At 36.8% G+C, this 16,116-nt stretch overlaps 1 protein-coding gene across 1 annotated transcript in view; it reads right to left on the bottom strand.

Moving 5' to 3' along the window:
• POU6F2 (POU class 6 homeobox 2) overlaps positions 1 to 14,557 on the bottom strand; it is a 586,290-nt gene extending 571,733 nt beyond the window's left edge. Inside the window, exon 1 of the mRNA XM_064290152.1 lies at positions 14,453 to 14,557. Coding sequence (XP_064146222.1) covers positions 14,453 to 14,557 — 105 coding nt within the window. The remainder of the gene's footprint in view (positions 1 to 14,452) is intronic.
• Between the last annotated feature and the right edge of the window lie 1,559 nt (positions 14,558 to 16,116).

Raw genomic sequence — 16,116 nt, 5'->3', positions numbered from 1 at the left:
TATAAAAGCATTTTCAGGAAATCCCTCAAAAAAAAAATGGTATGAGATTTATAAGCTGTCCTTCAGTCAGATTTCTTCAGTCATGCCTTGTTTTATTTGATCCATATACGGCTTAATACCCAGTGAATGCAAAATTCTGAAACTGAAATTCTGTGTCCTCATTCTCCACTCTTCTTTGTCTTTTAAGGACTGTTAATAAAAAGACCTGTATCTCTCTGTTTTAAGATTCAACATTATGATGTGTTAAAAATAAACCCAAGCCCAAGCCCCTTGCCAACGAGTCGATTCCAACTCACAGCAACCCTATAGGACAGAGTAGAACTGCCCCATAGAGTTTCCAAGGAGCGCCTGGTGGATTTGAACTGCCAGCCTCTTGGTTAGCAGCTGTATCACTTAACCACTACACCACCAGGGTTTCCAAAAATAAATATACACTGGATATTATGTCAGTGGCTGCTTCAATTAAATACATTATGAAATATGGAAAAGAAACCATAACCGAGGAACCCCGTTTTCTTTTAGAGATCAATACAAAAATGGAAGATGAGAATTTTCAAGGACAGCCTCATTTATATATTCTGAGATGAAACTGAGTGCAGAACACACACACAAATTCCAGGCAAGGAGTGTTGAAAAGGAACCGAACAGAGCTAAGGCAACTGAAGGCTTCAGGATCACTTGAGAAGAGCATTCTACCAAGATATAGATTGAGAAAGCGACAATTTTAGTGAAGCAACCACTCAAAAGCAATTATCGAGCTCCCATTACATGCCAGGAAGCAGCTCTAGAAAGACTAAATAGTTGTTTGGGAAACTGGAAGACAAAGGGAGAGATGGTGAGTATGAATAAGCTTACTTTGACTATAAAGAGCAAGATACCTGTGAAGTCTCAAGCAACTTCTTCAACTCATCAAAGGGCCAAATTGATTCAGGGCCAATTTTGCTAAAACAAAAACAAACCAAAAATTGAGAGAAAAAGGGAGAGGAGAGTGAAAGGGAGCAAAGGAGAAGGAAGGGGAGGGGAGAGGAGAGGACAGGATATGAGGAAGGAAATGAAAAGGGAAGGAAAGGAAAATAAACACGTTTGCAACAATCTAGACTGAATATACAGAAAGCCCAGAACCTTGTTTTATTCAAACCCCTTTATTGAGATTCTTAGTCTGTTAATGGCTCCAATAAGACACCAATGTTATCCATTTTCTGCTGAAGAAATTGCCCAGATAAAGGATGGTGGGAGGGCTTCCTTTCCCAGCCTTGAACTTTCTGTGAGAGGAAAAATTCCATATCATATTGGTGAGTGAAGAGTGTGGTATCCATTGGTCCCATTCTTCCATAGGAATTTGAGCATTTCCCTTATTGCTCTGCTCCCCGTAAGAGACAGCAGACCTGGGTAAATGAGTCTTTTCAACAAATCCAAACTTCCCTCTGGTAGGTTGTCCCAAGATCAAAAATGTGGAGACATGACAAATTAGCAAGCCCATTTGGCTGCAGGTCAAAAGTCACATTTTTCAACAAGGTTTACCAGCAGTAAAGTTAAACTTAGGAATTAAAGAAAAACTCATATTTATTGCCCCTTATTTTTTTTATGACCCAGTAGAACTTTAAAAATTAGTGTATGAGGTACTCATTTATTTTTTATTAATGTATAGTAGTAATTTTTCCTAAATTTAACTTTTTCTAAATTTAAATAATAGTTGATAGGTCAGGGGCATAACCTTCTGTTCATTTGCTCATAAACATAACTTGAACCATGTTATGCCCTGTACTGTGGTGTGGTATTAATGTGCTAACTTTAATCAGATAATCAAGAGGCAGCATGAATCCTTGCCTTCAACGTTTCCTTTAAAATTCTATTTCTAGTAAAGACTTGGTGCAACTGGAAGGAAAAAAAGAAAAAAAACCATCAAGAAATATTGAAGAAAGAGAGATTCAAATAGATGAGAAATCTTTCAAAGAGCCTGATACTCAAAATCTTCAACTTATCTCCTTGTCTACTTACTTGGATTCTGGCACACACCTCACTTTTACTCCCTCTCAAAATGCTCAACCCAATTTGCCACACTGCTGGCCTCTTGCAGGAAAACTCAGCTCATCTGCTCGCACAATAACCATCTCTCCTCCCTTTGATTCAGAGGGGTCATTGAGAGGAGGGATATAGGTGTGGAACAGGTGTCAATGCAAGATACAAGATCTATTAAACTTCAGGGAATTATGAGCTCCAGGCGAAAAACACGGTCTTTGCAAGCATTATATTCACTTCTAACGCTCCAGGGTAATAAGTACTTTGTTGAAGATCCTGGTGATTCATTTTATCGAGTTATCTTATTGGCTCCTAACCATATATATCCTGGAGTCCTGATATAACTGAATTATATGCAAAAGTTACTTGGTTCTACATCTGTAGTGCACACATACACACCAGATTAAAGTTTTGTGAAAATTACTAACTACTAGGTAGAGAAGAGATTTCTTTTTTTCAGCCCCGGTCCTGCCTCCCATTTAAATGTCATTTGAAAGGAAGAAATGTAGTTGAAAATAGTTAAGCATGATAAAAGTTATCCTTTATTTAATGCAACTAAAAAACCTGGAATTGAAAAAAGAGGAACACTACAGTATTATTAAAATGTTTTCCAAAATTTGAGTTGAGAAATACCTCCTTGGTAGACTCTCTGATTTCCCATCCCCATAATCCTTAATGACAACAATATAATTAGCTCATAAAAATGAGCTTAGAAGTGTCAATGTACATTTGGCTAGAGTTTAGTTGAGTTTTTATGAAAGAATGGATAGAGAAAGCAAACACTTCTTGCAAATTCAATGCTCTGATTTCAAATTCAGGCAAGGATGTTAAATTGGTTATGAGATAAATGAAGGAGATTCTGAGGCTATCAATTCCAAATAGTGAGGATTCCACCAGCATTATAAAATATAAACATGTTTTTAAACCTTCCCTGAAATTGTTCCTCACACATGCAAAGCAGTGCCTATTGGCACTCTAGTAAGGTTTGTTGTGTCTGAAAGTGTATCTCATGGAGTGTTAGGAAATCAGCGCATTGAGGCCATGTGACTACTTGTTTAGTTAGCAGGAGCTCTTTTGATAGAATTCTATCACACAGCTTCAACTTGTTATTCCATCCTTCCACTCACCATCTATTATAGTGTTTTATATTTTATGAAAGAATCATTTTTCAGACCACCATGTGGAGCCCAATTAGAGCAGGTATTGATGGCAACAATAAAATTCTTGTATCCAGAAGTGAACAAGTCATGGATTGTTAAGAAGAGGTGAAAGAAAAGGAAGGAAGGAAGACAATTCTATCATGAAACCTGTCTCCGTCATGAGATAACACTAAGAATCATACTTTCCACAGATAACATTTAGGGACGTGTTTCAACTCGCTTTTGTATTTGAATAAGGATTTATATACCCTGGCCTCCAACATCCTTAGATCAAATTCCTGCTCTGCCACTTTCTGTCTGTTTGACCCCCTGCCACTCCTTTAGCCTCAGCTTTTCAATTAGCAAAATGGAGACAGTAACACTACCTCACAGGGCTGCTGTAAGGATTAAATCAAGTTATGCTTGCAAAAGGGCCTGGCATTTAGTAAGTGCTCACTAATTGATAGATTAGTACTGGTATTGGTGTTGTTGTTTTTGAAATGGCTAAATATCTAGCCCTTTTCCAGATGAAAAGTGCTATTAAACATGATCTCAAATATTCAACAAAGCTCACAAGATGCTCACTGAAACACACATAGACACTAAATGAATACCAGAACAAACTCCCTGCATTCTCTTTCTGCTGTGGATTTATGAGATTTCAGGGGTACGTTGGTTAATCTTTGTTATCTTATTTTTTATTATTTAAAACAGCATGCATCCAGTTTACAAGGCCCTGGAGAGACTACCTCATCATCATCTATGAAGCTTTTTAAAAATACCAATCCCCAGGCCCCACCCAGAAAAACCAAATCAGAATCGCTGGGGATGAGCCCCGCACATCAGCAGATCTTCAGAGTTTCCTCCAGGTGGTTCTAAAAGGCAGCCAGAGCTAAGAACCAGGCAGAAGAAAACGGTGAACTCTCAGAAAGAAGATCTGGGCTAAAACCTCACTTTCTCCTCACTAGCTCTATGGCCATAAATAAAACACAAACCTTCTCTGAGTTAGTTTCTACTTGCAAAACATGCCCATGATCATTTGTAGCTATTTCCCAGGGTTGTGGGTTACAAATAAGATCACTATGGTAGTATCTAAAGACATACTCTTCAATTGGTTCTTGAGAGCCTGTTTTGAGCTTCAGGTCAGGGAGACAGCTACTCTGAAACCTATAAATGAAGCATGGTATATCCGATCCAGGTTACTTATCCTAATATCTGAAAGGAAGAACAGAGAAGGAGGAAGGAAAGGGTCCACCCAACTGGCAGTTCCATAGAATTAGTTCTGGCACTCTCTATTGTGAGAGATGTCACAGTGAGCTCCAACTTCCATCTCTTATACAAATACGAGATTTCATTACCACCCACTCTACTTTCTTCTCAGTATAAACGAGGCAATGTGGTTAAGATGAATGGGCAGAGACGTATTATAAAAGAAATGTAACACATCACTGTTTATACTCTCATAAATATTCAAATAGTATACATTTCATCTCCCTCACCAAAACCCCAAATTATTGGAATTCAAGGGCTAAGTCTGATCAGTTTTAATTAGTTTGATTCAACCCTTCTCCCAACTGCATTATGTAACCTATGAATCGTGGTTGAAGGATGGATCTGACAACGTGAAATATAGAAAACAGGAATTTAACTGACATTAATTACCATGAATTTCTTCTGGTCTCCTTTTCACTAATCTAGGTATACTAACTGAATTACGCATTAGAAACATATATCTCTGTCAATTATTTTAATAAATAACATTGAGGCCCATGGAAGAAAATAAGTTATGCATTTTGTTCGGCTGAACTGGCGGCTTGGAACAAACAGAGGTTTTAAAGCTATAATGTATCTGATTGATTGATTTGAGAACTGATTCCTTATTTCATTACCTTTTCTGCTTACTACTTTGTGACTAAATACAGTATTGTGATCTTTATTGCGTTCTTAAATGGCTTGAGTGTCCATTATAATTGATAAATATCTTTTCATGAGACATAAAGCTATGTTTCACTTTTAACTTTATACTTACTCTCAGAAGATGCTATTTATGAGTTCCTTAGTAAACCTGATTTGGAAAATTCTGGAATTTTTTATGCTAAGATGTATGAAACATTTTTACCTGTTATTGCAGAGGCTAACTTATTTTTTAAAAGTTACATATTTATCAAAAGAGAACTGGTTAAATAAATCATTGTATATCCACAAAAGGAATACTACAGAGAAGGACGCGCATCTCTTCGTAGTAATACGAGAAGACATTCAAGATATGGTTTAAAATGTAAAGGTAAATTGAAGAGTTTTATGTATAGTGTGGAGTCCCTGAGGAAACTCTGGTGGCGTACTGGTTAAGTGCTATGGCGGCTAACCAAAGGGTCGGCAGTTCGAATCTGCCAGGCGCTCCTTGGAAACTCTATGGGGCATTTCTACTCTGTCCTATAGGGTCGCTATGAGTCAGAATTGACTCGACGGCACTGGGTTTGGTTTTGGAGTCCCTGAAGGCTGCAAAAAGTTAACACAGTCAGCCTCTAACTGGAAGGTTGGAGGTTCAAGTCCACCCAGAAGCTTCTTGGAAGAAAGGCCTGATGATCTATTTCTAAAAAATCAGTAATTGAAAACCCTACAGGGCAATTCTACTCTGACACACATGGGGTTGCCATGAGTCAGAATTAACTTGATGACAACTGGTTTATGTATTACACTATGGATTCCCTTGCATTGTATAAAGGCTCCCATATTTATGAATGCATAAAATCTCTGGAAGTAGCTATAAGAAATTGTTAACAATGGTTATCTGTGAGAAATGGAATGGTGGGAACACTTTCTACTTTACACTGTTCTGTACTGTTGAAATTGTTTGCCATTAGCATGCATTACAGTTATATTTTTTAATACAGAATTTTAAAAAGGCTCTTTGTAGGAAGGATTACACCTTGTAACTAACCTCAATCATATGCACATAAAAATTATATTCATGTTCTATGACTTTTACTTGCCACCAGGGCTTTAGATTATTTTTAAAAATCTAATAATTAGATTATTAGAGGTCAAATAATCAAGTGTTCCTGATGGTCTAAATTGGGTGTGTGTGTATGAGTGTCTTGACTAAATAAATTGCTGTTTTAATTCTTACTCTAAGTTCCTTAAGTCCTTAGAAACCAGATTTAAGTGGGAAAAACGTTCAAAAAAGAAAAAACAAAACTTTAGTTTCTTAATATACTATTGATATTTTACTAAGAAACAAAGTATGATTGTCTTAGATTTGAGCAAGAATGGTATCATTTGTTCTGGGAAACCTTTTAAATATTACTACAAATACCTTTTATATTAGCAACATTAGAAATACGCTATGAAATACACATAAGGATGTGTGAAGACTCACTTTGCTAAATAAAGATTTGAAACAGAGTATATGAATACAGCAGCGATTTAGTTTTCAGATCCTCAAATACCATCTGCCAATATGAACAGAAAGAAATTTTCAAATTTGGGATTCTCACATCACAGCCAAATTTCCCCCAAATCTCCTACTTTGGCCCCAGATTCTGACCTTGGGCGTTTCATAAAACCATCATCGCTTCTACCTACCGTTCAACCAGCATCTTGTCAAATCTGGCTGAGAGATTAAGTTTCCCAATTCAGAATTCAATATTCTAACCCTAAGGATATAAGATCCAAGCTGGAACATTCTGTTTTCAAAAATAGATAAAATCGTTTCAGCCCAGGGACCAGTTTGCCCTGGCCATAACGATGGATCATCAGGACTGGCACTAAGTGAAATAAGTTTGATGTTCTTGGTTTTATTCATGCAACACTAAAGAGCATTTTACATTTGTCCCAACTCTCAACCTTTTCTCCAAGAGGTTGAAAGAGGCTTGTTTACTGTTCTTCAGGGCTTACAAACTAACTTGCTGTCTGAAGCAGGTCTGGCCTACTACAGCCTGCGGTTGTGAGCCTGGCTCCCTCCTTACCCATGCCTGGCCTTCAATTTTACAGGAATAGAGCTGAAGATCTATTTATCTACTTTGGATATTAACTTCTTACAGCTTCTGGTATTCATGCCTCTGTGTTAGTGCCATGTTTGCCTCTCACTCTCAAAAATAAAGAATTCAATTTTTAAAAATCATCTATATGTATGCTGCACTGAAAACTAAGCACTTTGTAAATGATACCTATTGGTCTTTTAAAGAGGAGTTTTGTGATGGGCGCTAAAAAAAAACCATTTAACAGGTATTTAATCCTCCTAAGTACACCTGTGTCTTTAAGTTGTTAGGTGTTAGCGGTGCATATTTTGTTTTTAAAATAGCTTCTAATTATTCATCAAAAATCAAATTTGTAAAACGTGCAGAGGCAACATCAGACTCAGCCCCCGGAACATCTTTTGTAATAAGACTGCTACTTCGCAGCATGTGAACACTGGTTAAACTCTGGTGAAAAGCTCCGAAAACAAACAGTGGCCCTTAATATTGAAATGTGTGCTCTATGGCACATGCGCTATGAAGTTTTTTTGTTTGTTTTTAATTTTCCTTTGCCTTTAGTTTTATTTTTCCTGTCTTAATATATTGTTTCACTGCTTGTTTGTATCATCTACAATTGCTAGGGGAGATGAATTAAGCTTAAAAATAACAGAAACAGTAACGAAGAAGCAAGTGTGTTGTTAAGCTTTCTGCCACCATTTTGCTTTGTTTTGCTTGAGGTCTCATCTTGCTTTTGAGTGCCCTTTCTTCCCTCGACAGCCCACAATGATTCACTTTTTACTTGTTACTCATCAAACTGACTTTGGATTACAGTGGAAAAGAGAAAGAAAGCTGACTGAGAAACACCAGTGACGACAGTGACGGAAGAGCGCAAAATGCCAGAGAGAATGCACTTCAGTAACGACATCGTTTTCATTAAAGTGGCAAAGCATTTATTTGCATCTCTGGCCCTAGAAGGAGAGATCTGGAAATTGTATGGGTATCTCTACCAGTACAATTGTTTTCACCCCTGGAAAAAATAACTGAAACTGGTGAAATTTAGAATAATTTCTTGATCTTCAATTTTTTCTCTTGATCTAATGGTCAGAAAAAAAAAAAAATGCTGCTGAGGGAAGCAGAGATGTGGCACACTGAGAATCAGTACTAAGTATCAACAGCTAATCTCGGTCTTTTGAAGGAAGAGTCCTTCATATCACCAGGGTTTTAAAGCTAGTGATAAAACAAAAAGCTATTTTCCGAAGCCCAGCCAACTTGAAAAATAAGGTGTTTTAAAACCTAGACAGTTGCCTTTGGTATAAATAATCAGAGGTGTTTTCAATTATTTCACCATTTAATGCAATGGTTTTATATTTAGGCGCTGCGACAATAATAGCATTGTTTTTAGCTAGAGTAAGTATGAAGAAAATAACACAAGCTTATAACAAACCAGGAAGGAATTTATCAAATAAAAATTAAGCAATTTTCACAATGGGCTCACATGGTAGAACTGGGAGGAACAACAACAAAAACCAGAAAGAAAAATGAATTTCCTTCCTGAAATGTAATAATTGTCTCTCCCTAATAACTCCTTCTTCAATTTGAGTTCCAGAAGAAATGAGTAAAAAGTAAAACTGGTACAAATCTTGATTCTACTTATGGACCAGCTCAAGACAACATGGCTCAACAGAGCAATTCACATGCACTCTAAAGCAAGGCCTGACTCACTAATTTACTTTGTATCAAAAAAAGAAGAAAGAGGAAAAAGAACAGACAGGCAAGATGGAGATTATATTTCGAGCAGCTATTATCTCCCAATAAAGGTTTTGCCATAAAATATAAATCAATGTAAAGGTTGTATAATTTAGATTTTCTTTTAGTGTTCAGATGATAGCCAGCATTTATCTTTGGTGCACATCAAGTCTTACCTTTTGATATTTGCATCTTATTTCATAATTTTACTTTCTGCTCTGTCAGGTGTTAAAAAAAAAAAAAGCAAAGAACAACCTTTACAATGTTGCTATGCAATTAAAAGGTGGAGTTTTTCAATATGTGCATACATGTTAGTTAAATTTACTAAATTTAGTTAAATTGAGTAAAAAGAAAATGAAGAAAAAAAAGGGTGCTTTAAACTGTTCAATGAAATGCAGTTTACATGGAAAGAAATGGTTAAACAAAAAAGCCTTTCACTGACACATTTTGCATATAAAACCCACTGCTGTCATAGGAAACATTATATTCAAATTTTATTTCACAAACATTCTAGTTTACTTGTTGCAGCAACATCTCTGCGTATGGTAGAAATACAAATCCATAGGCTTTGAAGTTCTTAAACATTAAAAAATGATATTTGAATAGAAGATAGTGAAGGGTTCATTAACTGATCTCAGAAACAGAAAAGGAAATTTAGTTTCAGGACCCAATTTCATGTGCTGGTTGTCTAGTATTATCATTAACATTATTGTACATTATTATCAATATATTGGTAAATTTGACTCTAATGGACAAAATTGGTTTCACAAATTAGGCACCTGCTCAGGTAACAAAATGAACTTAAAATATATTCTGAAGGTAAGAAAAACTGAGCACATCCAATAAAAAATAAAAAACTAACATCAAACTTTCCTCTAAGTACAGGTGGAATATTAAGAGAAGTGCTTAAAGTCAATGAGTAATAAATATTACAAATTCAATTTTTGTGAGTTCAGTACTTACCAAATTAATACTAGCACTAATTTTGTGTTCAGAAAAAATAATCCCTAATTAACTTGTATTTCTCTGGCATACCATTCGCCTATAATGCCCTGAGGGGGGAAAAGTATTCTCAATTAAATTCAAGTATTAGTAAGTTCACACCAAAAAATCACAAATTCGTTGAAGCAATATGTCAGTTTCAAAAATGGGCATTCAGACACACAAAAATGACTTTTGTTATGCTATATGAGAGTTATACTTGACATGTGTAAAACAAGGCTAGAGTAGCCCTCCCACCCCAATTTAATTATTCTGTGTGAGGGAGGAAACACAGTCTAAAAGGACTGAGGAAGCTCTGGGGTGTCTTATTCACACACTGCCGGGGTCCCTCCCTCCATAGGTGCTCTCCGTCTCATACCAGCCTGGGCGTGTTCTAGGTAAACAAACAGTTCTTAAAGCTACATTACTTTGTGGAAAAGGGCAGGGTAAAACCAGCCCACATACAAAACTACTTCTAACACAAATGAGAATTTTAAGGGGTGAAACAATATGGGCAGAGATGGGGAGAATGGTGACTCAATGTGAAGTATATAACCACCAAATTGTTGAAGGGGTCTGTGTTCTGTTGTGTATATTTTCACACACACACACAAAAACTAATTGTTTCTGTACTAAAACAACTACCAGTAAATATCTTGTGATTTAAAATGTTCACTAGAGAAACCCTGCAGTGAGACACAGGCAAGACAAACACACTGACTGACCTGCTCTCTGCTCCCCACTTCTAAACCCCTCGCCCACATGTGCAGCACCGTCTCAGACACCTGCATTCAATTTCTAATACACAACTTTAAAACATTTTAAATTGCCTAAATCTACCTCAAAAAAAAAAAAGACTGATTTTCCCAGTAGGGAAAAAATTGCAAACGTTGTTGACTGAACTATGGCAATTAAATACGGTTCTTCACAGTTCTACTAGAACTTTAGCGATACCAACTGGAAGTGTATCCATAAACACTTTGATGTGGTTGTGTCTCTCCCATTCCTAGTAAGCTCACAGATAGGCTTGATAAATATATTTATCTAATTTGCCTCATCTGTTGTTTTTATTAACAACTAATTTAATATCCTCTGTTCTGTAATATTTATTTGCAAAAGTCCGCCTATAGACATGTGCAGACAGCCTGGACCCTCAGGCCTGTGTGTCAAGATGGCAGGCTGGCCAGGGGTCCTCTGGGGACAGCAGTGCCAGAAGGGGGATTGGACCTGGTGACCTGTCTGCAGGAGATGGGGGGGTGTGAAAAACAGGAGGTCTGTAATACTGATGAACTAATCTGTCACTCACAAGCTCAGATCTGCAAAAAGGAAAAGATGCAGTAGACATTTAATGAACGTGGGAGCTGGAAATGCAAGTCTTCATTTCTAAATAATATTCAAACCCCTGGTTCAGAACCTCCTTAACTGTTTCGTCTGAACTGATGCGAAATTTTCTGAAAGAAAACAATCCATCCTACTGTTCAAAGGGCTAAGAAGCTTGCTACAGACAACTGCTATCAAAAATCAGGGTTTGATATCCAAAAACTGTCCGATTGAACCAAGTTTCTTGATCTTGATACACTAGGCAGAGTTTGTTCTTCCAAGTACCAGACTGCTCGCTTAATTGCTCGCTTTGGGGAGGGCAAACCCTGGGGGAAAGGCACATATGAGCAATATCTGCTGGTGGAGTTGGTACTCTCTCCCGAGATGGATTAGGGCAAGCAAAGCTGGGAAGTCTGCCCCTTCCCTCCGTGGGAGCATGTGTGGATATTTAATCCTAGAGGTGAATGAAAAAACCTGAAGAACAGATTTCCTGAGTATCTTTCAGTACTCTAAGTGGGAAAACATCATTGAAAATTGGTCATTTGCTCCTCCAACCCAAAGCCATTTAGGAACAGAACACAGAACAGAAAAAAAAAAGGGGGGGGGCAATAATAATTATTATTCCAATATGTATTTAAGCAGGGACTCATACAACTTTTTTTTATAATTTGCATTATCAAATGGGACAGTTCACGCCTGCTGAGTAGTTCTAAGGTGTTATTTAAATCAAGAGCTGCAAAATAAACTGTCTTTTCCTGGCTCTGAGGGACTGCAAAGGCAGATTCTTTTCAAGTTCTTTTTCTGATGGCTAGAAGCAGTCATATGAGTAAATACTCTTAGCTTTGCTATAATAATGAAAATGAATTCATTTCAAATGTCTACGCCACCTTTCCTCTTGCATCTATAGCTAAGGTTTCGATTTAGGTTTTCTGACTTTTCAGGTATGTGTATGGGTCAGTTTGCTATTTTTCTTTCCCGTTTGAATACTTAGTGTTTCGATTTCAAATAAAAAATTAGGATTTTAGATTCTCCATTTTTAGTACAGAAATTTTACTAGCTTGACAATAAGTATATCCGAGTTTTTTTAACAAATAATTTATGAGAGATAACATTTTTGGAAAACTTGTGGCTACTCTGAGGCTGCACTATTTAATAAGTATTCATAAAAAGTCATTAACATGCATAGTTCCTGGACATGCTGAGCCTTTAAAAGTTACTTAGTATATGCGCAAAACACAGAGCTCCAGAAGAGTAAAGACCAATTTTAAATGCTGACAAATTAGAAGTTATGTCTGGGATCTATAAAGTATACACCTATTCCTTTTTAGAAGTATATATATGTGTGTTTTTAAAGTATGTACCTTTACTATGGGTTTCCAGTAAATAATACTGAATAACAAACCAGAAGTATCTCTCCTGAATTTTCACCAAGCTTCCCCCCTCCCCCCAAATGAGGGAAATGTATACAAAAGGAAATCTTATTCCTTATTTGGGAGTGAAGCACAATAACGTTGCCCAGAATTAAGTATCATAACTATCACGTATAGAAGAGACAGCATGCTTGCCACCAAAGAAAAGTTTTATTAAACAGGACAAGACAGTTGTCAGGGGCTCAAGCTTTATTTATACGTGAAAAAGTCATCTATTTTAACAGGTATTTATGAAATTCTATACTCCACAGTGATTTTACCATTATTTTATATACTTGCTCATCAGCAAGCTCTTACGTGAAAATGGCTATTAAGACTCTACAAAATCAGTCTTCCATATTTTCTCCTGACAAATGTATGCCCACCCTTCACTTTCTACATGTCTATATAAGAAAAAAAAAATAAGTTGGAAGTTTTAAACATCTATTTTTCTGTTGAAGCACATAGTGACTGCTTTGAAAATAGTGTGAGACTGTGGTAAACATAGTATTATATATCTGACATTTTCCATCTAAAAATACATTATGAAGCACGCTGGTGTTAATAAACCATGTGCTTTCAGAGCCCTGAAATCCTTTGCCATAATTTTGATGAAAACAGAATAAGATGATATATTTCCCCCACGGTCTTAATACATAGGCAACAAATTTTATGTTATCACCTTACCAGCTTGTCTTGATTAGAAAGGGTACCCAAAAAAAGAAAGAAAAAAAGAAACTTTTCAGAGTTTTTAAATATTCGTAACCATATTCTGATTTACGAGTTAACAGTTCCTAAGTCAGCATAGATAGCTTAGAAATTTTGGAGTCAAAAATATATTACCAAGAAAAAAAGAAAAAGAAAATCACATATATTCCCTTTTCCTCACCCCACCCCCATCATGGTCAGAAAAATAACCCTCCCTCTGCAGCAGGATCCTATCATTCCTTTCACCACTTCGGTTATTGGAAGGCAAATGAAAATACAATGACCCTTTCCTCTTCCGATTTAGCTTGCAACGCCAACATTTACACACAAACATAAACTACCGACTTCACAGAATGAACCCAACAGAAAGAGCAAGACTCACTGACCCATTTGGAAGACAAAGGCGACAGAAGAGGAAAGCTCTAAAAATCAGCTGGTGAGGCCTCTGAGAGAGATTCTTCTGGCATTTCATCACAGCAGCCCCAGACCAGTTCACCTCCCTGGATACAGGGAGGAGGAACTAAATAGAGCTGTTTATTAAAGCTGTTGTGCTGGATTGCATTAGGACGTGCCAGCAGACCACCTGGACCTTTCAGATTGTGGCAGTGTTTAATTTGCAGCCGGCCCCTCTGCAGCAGCCAAGACTCCTAGTACATTTACCAGACTCAATCGCGCACTATCTGGGTTAGAAGTAAAGGCACACATATTTATATATTTATATGATCCATATGTAGAGAGAGCAAGCAAGAAGAATACAGGCAATATAAAAATACTGAACAGCATTAGAAAAATTTTAACTATCACCCAGGAAGCATAACACTTTATTCTCTTCTCACACTTTTATTTCTTGCAGAGATAAGAATCTAAGCAGAAAAATCCATTTTCAAAATAGAATTTTTAAACATTTGGACAGAATTAGAAATTAGATTTGTCCTTGGGTTTTTTGTTGCTGTTGTTGTTTTAGTTTTTCTTTGTAAGCATCACATTGAAGTTTTAAGCTGAGGTTTCCAGAGCAGATTTAATGGGTGCCTTTTGCCTTTCGCACTTTCAGCACTACGCTGGCAGGTAGCTGAAGATACAGATAGAAAGATGGTACTGTAAATATGAATTATGTGAATCATATGGTGAGACCCTTGTGGAAAAAAGGGGAGTTGAGAAATGGCTGACTCCATACCTGACCAATTACAGCTTGCATGGTCCCCGTGTCCTGCTGCGCTGAGAGATCGCAATCCATCATATGTTGTCTTTGAAAAGGAGAATGTGGGTTTCTGGCATGCATCTGTCAATCAATTTCTGCACTCACAACCATCACCAAAAGCAAGGGGAAAAAAAGTCAAGCTGCTCCACCAAATAGGATGAAACCGTCATGTGACCTCCGGCACACACGCACACACATTCTCTACCTCCATAGAGCGTAAGAATTTTCTGTAGATATGAAATGACATTGACAAATATCCAATACCAAGTAAATAAAGTGAGACAAACAGCTATTCGCCAAAGACAAAACATTGCCTGTAATCTTCCGCTAAAGGTTTAACAAACCTGAGGATTTTTTTTTTTTTAATGCTTTGGAAATCTATGGAACAAACAAAAAAAAACAAAATTGACTGTCTATTTTATGTGATTGTTGAGACTTTGATTTCTACACCATCATATAAATCTAAAAAATTATAGCGTTATTACTCTATTTCTCTTAAGCTGTCCCTAATGATTTTATTTTCAGGCTCCCCTAAGTGACCTTTTGAAAATATGCTACAGTTTTATTTTTAAAAAGTCGCCTTTATAGAAATGCTTGAAATGTTAACCATCGCATAACAAAAATATCCTGATATTTGTTGATCGGAAATGGATATATACAACCATTTCTGTACATGGTGATGACCACTCAAATATAAAATATTCGAAGTGTGTAAATAGTAGTCGCTAAACTTTTCATCTTCTGAAAGGTTAGGAAATGATTTACGTGTGGCTCAGCTAAACTGATGTAATGTGATGACAAATATTTTAACTTTTTTCATTTAAGTTAGGCTATTTGATCTTTTATTTGATCCCATACACTCCAGGATAGATTGCTGAAGTACTATATGGGCTATTGCCAGGGTGACATGAAGACAGCCTAGTAGTTTTTTAACCCTTTCAGGATTAAGACTGGAAAGTGATTTCCAAAACAACTCCAGAAGCTGCAAAATTGCTCTTTGAAAATCCAAAACCATCAGTGGTATCCATTAACTGTGTAGCCTTGTGGAGTTAACATTTGCATCCACTTTTTTAACCAAAGTTGGTGTACTCACCCTAACTTTCCAAACACTTTTTACAAGAAACTTTGTGTTTTTAAAATGAGATCTTTTTTAGAGGCTTAAAACTGAAATTTAGCTTGAGAGGCAGGGGGAATTAGGAGGAATATTTAATACATAATATATAGTATTATACATATTGTAATATTACATTAAAGAATAGCTTGAAAAATAAAAGGAGCTTCGAGTAAGAAAAAAAAGTTCTACACTTTTTTAAAAAGCTTTAAGAGGAAAGAACAAAGGATTGAAATTCCGTATACTTCTCATTAAATGTTACCCACAAATAAACATATTTACACACTCAAGTCAGCATGCAAGAACAAAAAGAAACCATACATCAACTGGGCAGCCCTCTTGGGGCCTGGACAATTGGAAAGGCCCTTCTAAACGTTATTAAAATGTTTAGTGTTAACCGTTGGCGCTGAAACCCTAGGGTCCATGCCCTGAGACGCACGGGAATACCCCCGGCGTTTCTGCAGTCGGCCTAGGTTAGAACGCTGCTCGCGCACTGTCACCGCCTCTGGCCACCCAGGGGGAGGCAGGG

The sequence above is a fragment of the Loxodonta africana genome, chromosome 8 (assembly GCF_030014295.1).
Source record: "Loxodonta africana isolate mLoxAfr1 chromosome 8, mLoxAfr1.hap2, whole genome shotgun sequence".
In the NCBI taxonomy this organism is placed as follows: Eukaryota; Metazoa; Chordata; class Mammalia; order Proboscidea; family Elephantidae; genus Loxodonta; species Loxodonta africana.
Note: the sequence above shows the minus strand (reverse complement) of the source record. Positions and strands in the feature narration are given on the sequence as shown.